This window comes from Rhinolophus sinicus, linkage group LG01 (genome assembly GCF_036562045.2).
Source record: "Rhinolophus sinicus isolate RSC01 linkage group LG01, ASM3656204v1, whole genome shotgun sequence".
Classification (NCBI taxonomy): domain Eukaryota; kingdom Metazoa; phylum Chordata; class Mammalia; order Chiroptera; family Rhinolophidae; genus Rhinolophus; species Rhinolophus sinicus.
This window is the reverse complement of record NC_133751.1, coordinates 47278711-47295707: the sequence shown is the minus strand read 5'-3', so window position 1 is coordinate 47295707 and position 16997 is coordinate 47278711. Positions and strand designations below refer to the sequence as shown.

The 16997-nt window shown below is 43.6% G+C and overlaps 1 protein-coding gene across 13 annotated transcripts in view; it reads left to right on the top strand.

Moving 5' to 3' along the window:
- The window catches only part of MCF2L2 (MCF.2 cell line derived transforming sequence-like 2), a 209650-nt gene extending 195267 nt beyond the window's left edge, over positions 1-14383 (top strand). For 6 of the 13 annotated variants that reach the window (XM_074328532.1, XM_074328533.1, XM_019735799.2 and 3 more), the window contains 4 exons: positions 4705-4749; positions 7582-7667; positions 8032-8168; positions 14123-14383. In XM_074328532.1, coding sequence (XP_074184633.1) covers positions 4705-4749; positions 7582-7667; positions 8032-8148 — 248 coding nt within the window. In that variant the 3' untranslated portion in view covers positions 8149-8168; positions 14123-14383. Of the gene's footprint in view, positions 1-4704; positions 4750-7581; positions 7668-8031; positions 8169-14105 lie in introns of all 13 variants that reach the window. The other 7 variants (XM_019735800.2, XM_074328529.1, XM_074328516.1 and 4 more) reach the window with 6 other exon arrangements.
- The last annotated feature ends 2614 nt before the right edge of the window (positions 14384-16997 follow it).

Below are 16997 nucleotides of genomic sequence, written 5' to 3'. Positions count from 1 at the left end.
TTAGAAGATTGGCCAAACCTAAAACAAAACAAAACAGAAAAACCTCAGTTATGTTGTGAAGACTAGTGCAGTACACTGGAAATACCAAATGCTGGTGAGTATATGGAGCAACAGGAACTCTCATTCATTGCTGGTGGAAATTTAAAATGGTACAGTTTGGCGGCTTCATATGAAGCTGGAGATAGTTTTGCCATATAAGTCCAGCAATCATACTCCTTCATATTTACTCAAATGAGTTGCAAACGATGGTATATCTACATAATGGGATGTTATTCAGCAACGAAAAGAAATGAGCTGTCAAGTCACAAAAAGACATGGAGGAAACTTAAATGCATATTGCCAAGTAAAAGAAGCCAGTTTTAAAAAGGCTACATACTGTATGATTCCATCTATATGACATTCTGGAAAAGGCAAAACTATGGAGATAGCAAAAAGATCAGTGGTTGCCAGGGGTTTGGGGTGGGGGGTGGGGGATGAATAGATGGCACACAGGAGACTTTTAGGGCAGTGAAACTATTCTGTATATTATGATGGACACATGGCAGACACAGTGTGAGACTCAGGCGGCCTCATTGCCAATGTCTGGCCCCTCCCCTCCTACAGCAGAGGGCAGGACTTGAGAGAAGGATGAAATCTCTGCTGAGGCAAGTCTGCGCCTGATCATTTTGGGGTCCTAATGCCAGAAGATGAGTAGGAAAGGCAGGCCTTGATAAAGAAGAAACGGGACCCTAAAACTTGCGATGAGGAATCTGGGTACATGCCCTTGCCCCCCACCCTGCTGGGCTGGCAGAAACGACCCATTCCTCCTGGTTGGAGATAGACCTTTCTTCTCCCCGCCTCTCAGGATTATGCAGAAGGCTGAAATGAGACATACAAGAGAATGCTTACCCTTCTCAGGATATATCCTCACCTCCCCTCCCAACCCCTTTTAGGACAATAACTAGCACCAGTTACACAATTGGACTGGGGAAGAGGCACATAGTTTTATGGACATGACCTCAAAATGTGAGGATCTTTGTATCATGCGTTAGTGTCCACCACTGCAGAACAGCTACCAAACTACCAAGCCGACTGGGTGATGTTACCAGGTGCCAGCCAGCTTCCTCCTCGGGACCCCAGTGTCTGCACAATGGACTCATATGTGAAGAAGCCTTGGGCGCAGAACAGGAGGCTGTGCGTGGGTCCAGCAGCACGGGCTCCCTGCCATCGGGCCTGATCTAGCTACTACCAGTGTTGACCCTCCAACCTGCCAGCATGAGACCGATGCTGAGCCCCAGCTGGATGCCATCCCTTGAGAATGGTTGATTTCATGAGACCCCCTCCATGCTGGAAAATACAGTGATTCATCCTGAGCGGGGTTGACACGTGTGCCTTTGCTGCTCACAGTGCCTCAGTCAGCATCATTATTGGAGGATTCACTTAGTGTCTCGTCAACCACAGAACATTGCTTTGATCGAGAGACTCAGCCATGGATGTATAATTACAGAATCAGCCCACCGATCCTACCTTACACCACCCCATTCGGGAGCGGCCAGCCTGACAGAGCTGCAGAGTAGCCTCTTGAATGAGCAGCAGTTTTGGACAGGACACTGTGAGGTTAGGGTACTAACCTTCAGGATGTAGTATGTACCTTAAACCCATGGCCATTTTTATGGCACCGTGCCCCCTGGTAGGCAGAATTATATGAATCTGGGAGCCAAGAGGTCAAATGAGTTGTGACCTTATTCATTATCATACTCCCTGTCCCCAATTTTAGTCTCAGTGGGTCTAGAGGTATTGGTTCCCAACAAGGACATTTCCGCCAGGAGACATAGTAAGAATCACACTTAACTTGAATCTGTGTCTGTGCTACTGCCGTGGGTCCTTGGGTTGTACCTTTAAGTCACCATGTCCCTCCCACTAGTTCTAGATCCCCCTCCTCCTCATCCGGCAGTCCTGCTGGTGGCGTGCGTAGTAGGCGTCCCAGACTCTTGTCTGGCTATTGCTCTTTTACTTGCCCATTTACAATTACAAGTGGGCATGGGAGTATTGGGAAATGTCCCATGAGTCACCAGAGCGCCCGACACCTTCCTCTCTGCCTCTATTTAGTAACAGCCTGACCCCTCAGCGTGATCAGTTCCTCTAGGGTGGCAACTGCTTTCTTTGCCTGCTGGTCAAATGACCACGTGATAGGATTCCTGGTGCCAGTGGCAATAAGGCCGGGGTGGGAGAAGGTGGGAAGGTGGGAATTCTGCACAGAGCCCGGGCGATTTCATGATGGCTCTCACAGAACTGATGAGTATGCTATTTATTCCAGTGCTGTTGGTTAACATAAAGGAGTGAAGTGCATAGTATTTTAGCCTCTTGGATTGTGCTGAAAATTTTGAATTCTGAATTCAGTTTTGTCCCTGACTGGCAAAGCCCTGGCCATTTAAACATACATAAAATGTGAATAACCATTCTGCCACAAAGGTATCAGAGGAAGAACCTGTCTGCTAACCCTGGAGAGCCACAGCTCCCCCTCTCCCCTCCCCTCCACCTTCCCTCTCCCCACACCCATCCTTACAAGTCTAACTGTGGGTCCTTTATCTGGTCCCTCAGGGTCTTGGGGGTGGCAGGACTGCTTTAATACCTGTGAACCATCCAATGTAGTACTTAGGATTGCTTGCTGGTTTTTGTGGGATTTCCTTTTAGACTTAGATAATGTAGTTACTTTCATTATTTTTCTTATTACTTTTTTGTTATTCAAAATTATTTCATGCCCTCTTATGATGAAGAAAATGAGTTCTAGCAAACAGTCGTCTCTGGTGAAGTTGTGGGTTATTTTAGATATCTGACCAATTGGTTTTAACTATTTGAAGTTTCCTTTTCTGATTATAAAGAGAATACATATGTAGATTATAAAAAATGTAGAATATATAGAAATAAAATGCAAATCATACATAAACAAGATAACCACTGTAAATATTTTACCCAGACTTTTTGTTATAGAAATGCATACTTTAAAAAAATTTGGAGCTATACTACACAAACAGTTTGGGGGGCTTTACATTTCAGTCGTATTGAAAAATTCCCTTTAAATCTCTGATTGAAATGGGCAAGGCTTTGACTGAACCCAACTAGGCACATAGCTTGTCCTTTACATCTACTACCCAACGGTGGGCCTGTTCCAACCCGGAACATTTGAAAGCAGCTGGTTGCTGAGCTACAAGATGGTTTCCCAGTTGTGAAATTCCTTTGACCCAAGTTCCTAGCCACTTTGACCCCAGTTTCTAGCCACGAAGACAGCCAGCTCAGACTCCCCTAGAAGCGGGCAAGGACTTTGACGACTTAAGAAAATGCACTTTAAAAAAAAAAGTGTCATGAGAATATGTAGACTCTGAAAACAATTAATTGAATGATGTTTAGGAGTGCTTCCCTTTCTCTGGGCCAAAGACAGGTTTGCAAAGGAAATGGACACTTCAGATATAGACCAACCTAATGTACAAGTTTATACTCTGGGCCAGCAAGCAAATGACGCTAACCCAGCCTACTACCCATGAAAACATCCTGGAGATTGCTCCTTTGTGAGCTCTGGAGAGCTCCTGGGAGGGATTAGGCAGAAAGTGACCCCTTGAGTTACCTCCTAGAAGGCAGGGAAGAAGCTTGGTGAGCAGCACAGCACTGACAGTTAAGGGTTCAAGCGCTGAAGGCTTACGGACCCCAGCTCAAATCCAGCTCCATCTCTTGGGATGAATTACTTAACCTCTTTGTGCTTACGTTCTTTTCATCGTTTATTGTACAAAAGGTAATACTGTAAAGTCTGCCTGTGAGGATTCAGTGAGATGATCTAGGCTAGTGTTAGCTTATTATCTTTAGCAACTAGTTCCCCACGTTTGTTCCTCCAGGGGCTTAGGCATTTACTTGAAGGCAGCTCTCCACCCATCCACCCCCGCCCCCACGTGAAAATTATGTACTTTAGTTCATGTGGTAGAGATGGTCCTTAAAAAGTTTTTGCATAATTGTAAAGAGTAGAGAAAAATCTAGTTTGAAAGAAAATAAAAATAGTTTGCCCATTTGAAATCTATGGGGTGAGAGCTGCCTCTGAACCGGCAGGCTCCACTGTGGTCCCTTTGTGCCATCTAGTGCATGGCGCGGGAAATGCCATGACTTCATCTTCAAAGTCTGCAATTTGTCCAAAACAGGCATTCTGATGAGGATAATTTAAACTCACGAATGAGTTCACTTGTTAATAAGTTTCGTTCGATATTTTAAGCAAAATAAAAGATTAGAATTCTAAACAGTAAGTGCTAAAACTAAATTCTCCAAACCATTTAGAATTTATGTGACGTGAGGTATAAAGATCGTCCCCTGGAGGCAAAGAGGCCACACCCCAGTCCTTAGGAGCATGTATTTTCATGGCCCACCTTTCCCATTCCTCTTGTCCTTCTCCACCACGTTATGCTTATTCTGGTACATGGGCTGGGCGTGCCCAGAGACTCAGGGTATATCTTCCCAACTCACTGCTGGACCTTGAGGTACTATTCTGTTCATTTTCCAAGAATGAAACCATCAGTTAATATATTGCTGTATTCAAATTGAATATTTGTCACGGGCCTAGGTTTTGGTTTGTTTTTTCTGATGTGTGTGTGTGTGTGTGTGTGTGTGTGTGTGTGTGTTTGTGTGCTCTGTATTTCCTTTTAAAGCCGTTCATTTATTACCTTTATAATTTATTTCCTCCTCCAGATATTTATGAAGATGAAGACAATGGCAGACAAATCTCCCCCAAATGTGAGTAATAACAGCACACTTGAAATGCCCAGAGCTGTTCTGAGAACTTCTGTTCAGTGTCATTATAATTACTATTAATAATAATCATAATAGGTATCATTTGTTAAAGTTCTATGATGTACCAGACATTTTAGTTTATAAGCACTTTTGCTAACATCAACACTGCAAAATAAATATTACCCCCATTTTAGAGACAAGGAAACTGATATTCAGAGAGGGTCAGTGGTTTATCCAAGATCACACAGCTAGTGAGTGATTGGCAAAGTCAGAACTGCACTCAGGCCTGACTGACCACAAAGCCCCTGCTCCTGCCACCGGCAGTGGGCCTCATTTGTTCATTCATGTGCCTGTAACCTACCATGTTTCACCGAAAATAAGCCCCAGTTAAGACAGAGCATTAAATACGTTATGACGATGTTCCAGAAGAAGATGACATGACTGTATTTGAATAAATGTAGATTGTTGTACATGAAAAAATAAGGCATCCCCTGAGAATACGCCCTAATGTGTCTTTTGGAGCAAAAATCAATATAAGACCCGGTCTTATTTTCGGGGAAACATGGTACCAGAGCCTGAGTCCAAGATTCTGGGGTTCCCTCAGTGCTGTCACCTCCATGGTACCTAAGACAATACCTAAGACTTGGGATCACAGAACCCATGGCCAGTGAATCCAAGAGGAAGGGATTAAATGTGGACATGACAAAGGTACAGTAAATGGCAGCCTGTGAGCTACATTTTCCTCCCCTATAAAACCAGGGGCTTGACTGAGGGACGTTCTCCAAGGTTTGCTGGTTCTAAGAATTCTGGTTTCTTCCAGGGCCCATGGGAGTACTAGATGAATAGGGCACTGTCTCTGCCACCCAGGGCCCAGGGGGAGACACCTGAGGGCACACGCACAGCAGCTGCAGTTTGTCTCAGGAGAAACGCTCCCTCAAAGGGTCTGGTGAGGTAACTGTGGGTGACCCCACCACCTCCTACAGCCCCTCTCCTCCTCGATCTCCCAGAGTAGGACAGAATAGAAAGTAACACAACAGAACAATAAAATAGAACAGAACAAAATAATAGATGACGTCACACACTATAAGGGTAATATTGGTGCATAACTTTTAATTTTATAAATGCACTTAAGTGTGTACACTGTGTTGGGATGTAAAATGTGCATCTCCCTTCAGTTGCACTGCGGAGTGCCTGAAACTTGTCAGGTCCTTCAGTTCCCTGTTGCTTCCCAGCCCTTCCCACCCCAGGCTGTGGGTGTTCTACAGCTGATGGAGGTCAGGGCCCCACCCCAGCCTCCCAGCAGGTGGCTCGGGGTCCCTGGCACCAGCATTATCTGGGGACCTGAGGCTGCGGACCCAGATGACACAACCCCTTGTGTTCGCAGGGGGTGGTCCAGGACAGGGCTGCTCCGATCCTTCCCTACAGCCTTTCGGCAGGACCACCATTCCTCATCCTCACTGTCTGCTCCCAATGCAGGGGCCCAGGTTGGATGACTACCCTAAAGAGGGGTCTCTGGGGGTCACCTCGAATACCTCTGAGTCACACTTGGAGGACGGTGGTGGGAGGCATCTCCCTGAGCCAGTTTCTCCTCTGCCCTTCCTGCCTCATCCCTACCAAGTCCTGGCACCAGGAATTAAACCAGGCTTTGCTTCATTTAATCTGAGAGGACTGTCCAGCTGCCTGGAAACCTCAGGTGACAGGCGGGTTTCTGAAGGCTGACTGGAAGGGGACGTCTGGCTGCCTGCACAGCCCCCACTGACCTGCTCTGGGCAGGGCCCCGCCCTAGAAGGAAGCTGGGGGTGGGAGCGGGTATGTGCTCTGAGCAGCAGGTTGGGGACCTCCCACTTGCTTGCTGCCTATTCCCAAAGATATCTGAGCCCCCACCGCACCCCCAGCCGTAGGCTCCTTCTGCTCCCTGTCTTCAGTCTTTCCTCAGCCTGGAATGCCCTCCCTCCCTATATCCCCTGCCCCTTCCCCCTGATTTCTCATTGAACAGAAACTCTCCAGCACTCAGATTCCCAAGGGAGGGCTGAGCATCTGCCTGGGCTGCCGTGTGGGATCTTTCCGCTGCCTCCCTGACCTGCTTCCTGAGCAGCGTGGGGCAGAGACGGCGTCTCTTTAGAGAGTGGGGTAAAGAGCAGGGATGGTACAGAGTCCAGCTGCAGTGCTTACAGGCCAAGGGAACTTGGCCGAGTGACTAGTCCTTTCTCATCTAAGTTTCCTCATTTGTAAAACAGGCCAAGGCCCTTACACGGTTGTCCTGACCCCTCCCCCCCAGGCACAGAGCAGCCTCAGTATTTGGGGGGGGGTGTGCTGTTCCCCACAGTGTGGAAGAGCCTGGGCACATAACAGGTGCACAGTGGTGTCTGACTGGTTAATTAATCCATTCAATGGAGAGAGAGGCGGGATGTACTTACTGGTCTCTCTGTATTTCCCATGGGGAGCTCAGCAACATTTGGCAGAGGCTGCCAAGGAGAAGAGAAATGGGCAGGAATCAGGGGAGAGCACTGGAGGCAAGAAGACAAGAGGTGGGGAAGGAGGGAGAGGAAGGAGGAGGGAAGATGAAGGTCATCGACCACAAAAAGACAGCACTTTCTTGGAGGACACAAGACAGGACTGGGAACGCCATGTGAACACGTCTTCTCAGTCACAGTTACAGAATTGCAGTTGGAAAAGGGAACCTGGAGACCACACACCCACCCAGATAAAGAAGTCGGGAGAGTAGGAGTTAGAGATGGGATCATGGGTGCCTGGGAACATCCTGTCATTGGCAGCAGGACCCCTCCTCCCAACCCGTCCCCCACAGACCCCCAAACTCTTCCCTTCTTTCCCAAGGCTGCTCCAGCAGGGAGTTTATCTCCATGGAAACCTTTGACGACTGTGAAGGGGCAGAAGATATGGAGGAGAGCAGCACTCTGACTGTAATTTGTTTCCTTTTTACCTCTTTCATATTCTCTCTCCTTCCAGTTCATGAGCTTCCCCTGCCTCCTCTGCCTCTCTCCAGCCCTCTCTCCCTCCTGTTCATGATTCTTACCCTTCAGGACCTGGCCTAATCCAGGACGCTGATATCACTGCATCTGCAAAGTGGCTCAGACCCTGCCAGCCCGCATGGCTCATATCACCGTCTGCTTAGCAATGCGCTGGCTTGGGGCCGTGATGAGGGGCTCCCACTGGGACCCTGAGCGGCCTCCTAGGAGAGCGGGGGCGGCCCCACCCAGGGAATCACCTTGGGGGGCACCCGGCTCTGCTGACGCTGACGGTGCATCACTGTCCGTCCCCTTCCAGCTCTCCAGACTTTTCCAGCTGGACGACAGTTATGAAACGTGTTCCGCCAAGCCTGTCCTGGAAGCGGGAGAACGCATCCAGGGAGGAAAAGACGGTGGTGATGAGAAGGACACGTGAGTGTGAAAGAGGAAAGAAAAGTAAGCCGATGTGTTAGCCAGTGCTGCTCTGACTTTGTTCTTGGAATCTCAGGGCAACAGAACAAACTGAGGAGAGCGTTAGGGTGTCCACTGGCTTGGCCCCTGCGGGGGAGACGACTAGTTTCCCGACAAAAGCAGTGCGGAGGAGGGAAGGGTGCCTGAGGACCCCTCCTCCGGGAACTGACACTCCATCCACACAACAGCGCTTCCCGGCCCCAAGTCATCCTCATTGCGGGTGGGGGGAGGCTGCTGCTAGCAGAGGCGGTGCCCACCCTTAGGCAGAGGTCAGCAACGGGACGCCTTCTTGGAGACTCAGGAGCGGTCCAGTCTCACCCCTCTGCATGGGGGTGGGGGGGGAGGAAGAGGGGTGGTAACTTCCAACTGCCCCACACGTGCCTGGAGGGCTCAGCCCAGGGTTTCTCAGTGTCGGCACTTGAGTTTGGGGCCAGATAGTTGAGGTGAGTGCTGTCCTGTGCGTTGTTTAGCAGCAACCCTGGCCTCTACCCCCACCCACTTTCCCAAATTGTTATGATCAAAAATGCCTCCAGACGTTGCCAAGTTTCTCCTGGGGGCGGGGGTTGGGGGGAGAACCGGCTCACACCCGACAGGGGTGGACGAGTGCCCCCCCTCTCCCCGCCCCACTCCTCTCCCCTAATCCCCACGAGAACCTGCTTGTGGTGCATGTGGTACTTTGTTCCAGGATTGTTTCCTTTCAGAGGGGGCTGGTTACAACGTAACTTCTGAGATATTTACGTTTAGATTTATTCATTTTTTAATCAATTTCAGCTATTTTTTAAGTTTTATTAGTTAATTTTTAGTTTTATTTAATTTCGTAGCTTTAAAGTTACCTGTTTATATTTATTTTAAAGATTAATTTTCGAGTTAATTCATTTTTAGTTACTTATTTATAACTTTTGTTTTGAGTTATATATTTCCAAATTAATTAGCTATAGAATTATTTATTTTTAATTATCTTTCCAATGATTAATATCTGAGTTATTTATTTTCATAGTTATTCTCTTTTTAGTTATTGGAGGTTTTAGTTGTTTGTTTTAAAAGTTTATTTGACTACTAAAAACTCACTAGATGTTTTGCATATTTTTGAGTTATTTAGTTTTAGAGTAAGATATTTTCAGTTATTTTAAGGGTTTTCTCCTAGTTATTAGTTTTAGAGTTACTTATGTTCAGTTGTTTACTTTGGTTCTCTTAGGTTCTGGGTTGTTTACTGTTACATTTTATTAGTCATTTGGTTTTTTTAAAATTTGATTTAAATTATTTTATTTTCAGAGTTATTAATTTTTGAGCATTTTATTTTCTGAATTTTTTCCCTTCTGTATTTTTACTTATTTTATTTTCCAGACATATTTATTTTCAGAATTATTTAGTTTAGAATTACTTATTCTATCATTCAGGATCCAATCTAGAGAGAGATACCATACTAGTTATTTTGACAGAGAGAATTTAATATAAATAACTGTTATTCAGCTATTGGAGACTTTAAAAGGAAAACAAAACCAACAATGAAATATCATGCAGATTTTAACAGCAGGAAGCAGCTATCCACCTGGAGGGCTGAGGGAACAAAGGGAAGAGGTTGGAGGTGTCCCCCATGGCTGAGGTTAGCCCTCTGAGGAGCAGGCACTGCCAGCTGGTAGTGGGGTCTGTGAAGGGGTGTGATGAGACTGTTGGGAAAATGGAAAACTGCAGCTACTGGAAATGTCATTTTCCTTGTGTCCCTCTCCCTTCCTCTGGCCTTAGGTCACACTTTTTTTTTTTTTTTAAGTTTTATTGGGGAATATTGTGGAACAGTGTGTTTCTCCAGGGCCCATCATCTCCAAGTCATTGTCCTTCAATCTAGTTGTGGAAGGTGCAGCTCAACTCCAAGTCTAGTCGCTGTTTTCAATCTTAGTTGCAGGGGGCGCAGCCCACCATCCCATGTGGGAATTGAACCGGCAACCTTGTTGTTCAGAGCTCGTGCTCTAACCAACTGAGCCATCAGGCCGCCCCTGGTCACACTTTTTATAACACATATTCATACAGTCAGTCTTGAATATGGGTTGCTGAGCAAAGTTCTCTGTTTTGGTCTCTCCAATTATCAATCACAATATATACATTTCTCAATGAGAATACATAAGAACTAGAGCTGGACAGCAGAATCTTCAGGATTCTGATTATTAAATAGTCAGAAAACACATCACTTGGATCCTCTGAAGCACTTTTGACCATTGACTAGCCAGCCACTCGTTACAGAAACAGCCCAGCTTCCTCAATCTTTTGGACTTCAGTTGTTTTCTGAATCTTTGAAATGGCCACACTTGATGGTGCTGGCTGAGTGCAAAGTTCCCAGATCTCTAAAGCCTTGCAGGACAACCCTCTCCACAAACCTCACATCACAGGTGGGTGACCAGAGGAGCCATTTCAATACCAGTCATCATGGCTAGTGTTCCCAGATGCCACCATCAGGTACTACAGGATGGTCCACTCTGACCTTCCATTCCAGCTTCCTTGCCCAAGCCCCACACTGCTTACTCTGCCTGCAGGTGTCCTCTGGGAGAAAGCTAGGTTTGGGAAATCAGACTTCTTCTGAGTTCATAGTAGACTGTGGTATGGGACAGGAACCATGGAATAACTCTCATAAAGCCATGCCAGATACACAGGCCCCCCAGAAGACACTGTGTCCCCTGCCGCAGGGCCTGGACACACAGCTCACTCAGGAATAGTTGTCAATTTTTTCAACTCCTTAAAAACAGAGAGGGGAAAGGTGGCTCTTCTGTGAGTGAAATTTGTGTCATCTTTCCATCTGAGTAAATGGAAAAGAATCTAAAACCATCAGATAAAACCCTCCAGCCTTCTTTTCCAAGTTGTTCAAATCATTCATGGCTTTACAATGTAGCCTGTTGCCCACTAGAGGGACTCAGAGTTCAACAGGTTGCTGAGAAGTGCGAATGCCGTAGCCCCAAATGAAAGTGTCTTGGCTAAAACCAGCCCTGGATCTGTAAAATCTGGCAGGAATCTGAGTCCATACTAAACACCAGCCACGCATTGGGAAATAATTAGAAAAATCAGAGATCCTCTAAACCAGCATTTCCCAGAGTATATTCTGCAGAATAGCCAGAAGAGTGTAAGGGTTCAGTGAGTTAATCCCACAATAACAAAATTATCTAATTATAAATACATTTTTAAAATTCCACATATTCTATTCCTCCCTTGGTTGATCCCAATTAGTAGGTTAAAGGATATGAGAACTCTTGCAGAAGGAAGTCTGCATGCTTTTGTTAAGCTCATCATCTCCCAAGCTTATTTGATCACAGAACCCTTTTCTTTTTGGAATGTAATATCCCTTCTGGGTTGGTAAAGGGAAGGGATGAGCTGCTGTAACAAAGAGTGCCAACAATATAGTGACTTCAAGAATATTTCTGTCTCATGAAACAGCCCTGATTTGGATATGCAGGCTGCTTGGCTCCATGTATTCATTTGGGGTCCCAGGTTCCTTCCTTCTAGTTTTTCCACCATCCCCTGGAATATTGTCCGTATCTACAAAGTCAGAAGCAGGTCTCAGAATGTCCGATTTCCAGCTCGCAGGAAGCAGAAAGAACTTGGAAGATTGCATGTATAATGTTTGAAGGCCCACCTGCAGATGGCACACAACACCTTTGTTGAATGGCCCCAACAAGCTACAAAAGGGATTGGGAAAGTAGCTAGGAGGCCACTGCCCAGCTACAACTTTATTACTGTGTCAATGTCACCCAGCCAACATGTGTCCAAGCAGGGACTAGAAACCAGGTCTTCCGACTCGTAGGCCAGGATGCTAATTACCACACTAGCGTTTGCTTGCTCTTTCAACATGTATGAAGTACCTCTTAAGTTCCAATTTTATAGTCAGATGAGATAAGAAAGCTTTATTAAACATTATTTCACTGAGTCTCTATAACACATTTATTAACTGCATCTTTAATCTGCTAGTGGTTTTTATGGATAAACTTTCAAATATGACTATTAAAGTAGCAAAAAATCATAAATTTATGTCATATTTTAATTTGCCAGGGAACACATATATCAGATCCTCAAATAGTGTTGTTTCATTCAATGTTGTTTCATTGATGAGAAGAAAAAAAAATCAATTCCTGGCCAGGGCCACTGTTTGGTTGGAGTTTGCATGTTCTCCCCATGTCTGCATGGGTTTCCTCCTACATCCCAAAGATGTACATGTGAGGTGAAGATGCAGGCCTCAGTTGTCCCTGTCTGAGTGACTGTGGGTGAGTGTGCCCTGCAATGGAAGGGCTTCCTGTCCACGGCTGGTTCTTGCATCCTGACCTGCAGGGATGGGTTCCAGCCCTCCATGACACTGAAATGGAAGAAGCGGGTTAGGAAATAATTCTCTCACTTGTTTTTATTAATCTTTCTTAAATGTCTGTATAGCTAACATTTATTTTAATGTTTAACATTAGAGGTGCTTGGGGTCTTTGTTCAGAAGTTTGGTGATGTTTTTGTGACCAGAAATATGCTGTAGGAACTTAACTCTTGTTTCTATCAATAGCCTATGGTAAATTGGTTTCATTATACACCATTTTGCTGAAAGTCACAGTTTCCAAGAACCTGACTCTGATGTTCAGTGAGGACTTACTGTACTGTGAGAATAAACAACCACAAGAAGAACAAAGTGTAAAAATCTTGTAATGGACCCAAATACATCTCAAAATTCAGAGTATGAATAGAGGCATTTCAAATTAGTTCTGAACAATGGAAAAGGATAAATTATGTGTGAAAGTGGTAGCAATGTGGAAAGAAAAAATTTACCTCAGACCTTAAAATGATTCATATTATTCAACTATGTGACTTAAAGGAATCATGAAAGTCAAAACATGTGAAAAATAGTTTTGAATAGGGTGAAATCTTTCCAGGCAGAAACTATAACCAGAAGCTACAGAAGAAAATTAGGGTATGTTAGAGGCAAAAACTTATATGTAGAAAAAAATATAAAAGAACAAACAGTCAAATCATAAATACATTTTCAAAACATATGGCAAAGACTATTTCCTTGGTATATAAAGAGACTTTACAAATCAATAACAATGATAGAAAAAGAAATGGGCAAAGTACATGAATATGCACAGGAAAATAAATTCAAAATCTAATAAATAAAAAAAAAGAAGCAAAACAGTGAGATTCATTTTTCATGATCAGACAGTCCAATATTTAAAACTTTGATAATATCCAGTGTTGGAGAGGTTATAGGAAAGCCAAAATCACTATTGGTGAGACTAAATTAGTACTAGAATTTTGGGAAACAATTTGCAATGGCAATCAAAATGTAAAATATGTATATTTTATCTGGCAATTCCACTTCTAGGAATTTAATGATATACTCATACAAATGAATGCACACAGACACACACACACACACACACACAAACACACACACATACGTGTTCATTTTAACATTACTTTTACTAGGAAAACAAGTGATGGGAGATGTGGAACTACCTAAATGTCTGTGTTAGTGTTAAAATGTACCCCATATTGACACTCCTCCCTTTGAGCGTGGGCTGTAGTAGTGATTCTAATACCGTGTTTCCCTGAAAATAAGACCTAGCCGGACAATCAGCTCTAATATGACTCTTGGAGCAAAAATTAATATAAGACCTGGTCTTATTTTACTATAATATAAGACCCAGTCTTATATAAGACCTGGTCCTGTAATATAATATAATATAATATAATATAATATAATATAATATAATAATACCAAGTCTTATATAATATAAGACCAGGTCTTATATTAATTTTTGCTCCAAAAGATGCATTAGAGCTGTTGTCCTGCTAGGTCTTATTTCCAGGGAAACACAATAAATAGAATGTGGTAGAAGTGATGGTAACAGAGTTTCAAGACTGGGTTATAAAAAACATTTTTGGCTTCTATCTCATTCTCTCTTTTAGATTACTCACTGAGGAAGAAGCCGGCTACCACGTTGAGAAGACACTGAAGGAGCCCTATGACCCATGTGGCAGGAAGTGAAGACTTTTTCTGACAGCCATGTGAATGAACCACCTTGAAAGTAGATTCTCCAGCCCAGTCAAGCCTACAGATGGCTTTAGCTCCACCTGATGTCTTGGCTGAAACCTCATGAGAGACCGGAGCCAGAAGAAGCCAGCTAAGCTGCTTTTGAATTCATTACCAGAGGATCATGAGATATAATAAACGTTCGTTGTTTTAAGCTGCTAAGTTTGGGGGTCATTTGTTAAGCAACAGTAGATAACAAATATAATATTAAATAATTAAAAGCTGGTTAATAAAGTATTGTACTGACATACAATGGAACTCTATGCAGCTGTTAAAAATATCTTCTGCTTGAGAAGTAGAAATCTAGAAAGAGTACTATCCCCACACTTGCAAGATAAAAAAAAGATCTGGAAAATATGCAAATTCACAACACTTGAACTCATGAGAAAGCTGAGTTCACAAGGCAACATCTAACCTGAAATCTAAAGAAAAACAGACACCTACAAAGAGAGAAGGGACACCAGCACTTGCTTACCTGGGACAGGTGCTGGTAAACACTGTCAGGGAGAATTCAGGTAAAATTGTTCATGGCCCAGTGTGGGTGGGCTTGCAAGAGAAAGTAGAAACCCTGGGGACCACAGGTGTAAAGGAAATTTGCATCCACTTGCAGACTTTTCTCCAATGATCTCAATGAGCTCTCAAAGAAGATTAGTGTAAATCTTGAGGGAGCTTCCTTCCTGGCACAGACCTGGTGGAGGGGAATACCAGTTGCTACAGGAAAGGTCTGAAACATGCTCAGATCCCAGTGCCCCATCTCTCCTAAAGAACAAAAGCAGAACCGACTGCTGAGGGAAGGGCAATGAACACTTAACACCCTTAGAGTCTGGTAAATCTAACACAGCTGGGGAAAGATAGCAGACTAAAAACCAAACCTCTGATCGTGGGGGAGGGGTGGGCTATGTGCTGGGCCCAAAACTACTGCGGGGGAAGAGACAGAAACACTTTGAAGGTCACACCCTGAAAAACCCAGGGATATAGTACCTGCACGACTGAGGGGTATTCTTGACAAAACACCTCACCCCTCAGCCCCTAACCACCTCCAGGCTAACTAATAAGCATTGACTACTACTGAGTAACAATGGATACTGGTAGCTGGGAGAGCTACTGGTGCATGGAGAGACTTTCTGACACAGCAGGGAAGACTTCAAGCTGAGGGTGGAGCAGAGATTGAGAAAAACATGTGGACAAGCAAGTTCATATCCTAAACACAAACAACACTTGAGGAATCTGAAATGTGTGGTGTGCCTAGGGTAACTATAGCAACAAAAAACCCAAGGTTCTACACAAAGGACTGAATACTGCCAGAAACGGTAATCACATGAGTATAAACAATTTTTCCCTTATTATTTATGTCTCTTTAAAATATAATTGACTGTTTAAATAAAAAAATAGTAACAATATGTTACGGAGTTTATAATGTGCAGAATTAAAATGCATGCAATAGAACAGGGGCCAGGCGGGAAGACATTGAAGTGTAGTGTTGTAGGTTCTGATATATGAAGTGGTATAATATCATTTGAAAGTGCACTGTGATACCTTAAAGATATATACTATAAACTCTAACGCAAACACTAAAATAACATGACAGAGTTATAACTAATAAACCAACAAATGAGATAAAATAGAATTTTAAAGACAAGTAATCCAAGAGTTGGCAAAGAAAGAGGAGAAATGAAACCATGAACAGAGGAACAATAGAAAACAATTGCCAACACACTAGATATAAACATAATCATATCAATATTAGGTCTAAACACACCAATTAAAAAGGAGTGATTGTGTATACCTGAAACTAATAAATATTGTTCTGTTAGCTATATTTTAGTAAAAATCTTTTTTTTAAATGCAAAAAAAGGATTGATTGTTAAATTGGATATTTAATAACAAAAAAATTACCCTATGGCCTACAAGAAATACACTCAAAGTATAAAGACACAAATAGATTTAAAGGATGGAGAAAGATAGACCACTATTCAAAAGAAAACCAGAATGACTATGTTATTGTAAAACACAGTGGGTCTCAGAACAAAGAATATAACCAAGAATAAAGATTATTTTATAATGATAAAGTGGTTAATCCATGAAGAGGACATATCAATTCTAAATGCTTACACATCAATAACAGAACTTTGGAATACACAATGCAAAAACAGAACTGCAAGGAAAAAATAGTCAAATTCACAATTATAGTCAGATATTTCAACTCCTTTCTTGCAAGAATGGATAAAACAAAAGAAAATCAGTAAGAATATAGAATATTTGATTATTATCAACCAATTTAACCTAATTAACATTTATAGAACAACAGAAGAAAACACACACTCTTCTGAAGTGTACACAGAACATTTAATGAGACAGATAATAGTTGCGGGCTGAATTGTGTTCCCCCTCTGCTGTGTTGGTCTCATTCTCTTGATAGTGATGCTACAGGCTAGGAATACCTGAGGCACTTGCCCAGGTTGTGTTCCTCATGGTGAGCCCCCACAGACATTTACCCCACCAGTGCTGTGGGGCCAATTTTGTGACTGGCCAGTCCTTGTGGTTCTTATTATAATTGCAGGACACACTTCAGCAAGAAACCATGGGGGAACTTCGAGGAACAAAGTTTATTACTCACAGGTCCTGGAGGGTACATGGCACACACGAGGGCCATACAGTGAGGCCATCAGAGACAGCGACAGAGAGTAGCAGACATGGGGCTTTGCTGTTATTAGGGTCTGAGGGTAGAGTCCACGTAGGAATATTTCTCCATGAGTGTGCCGGGATCG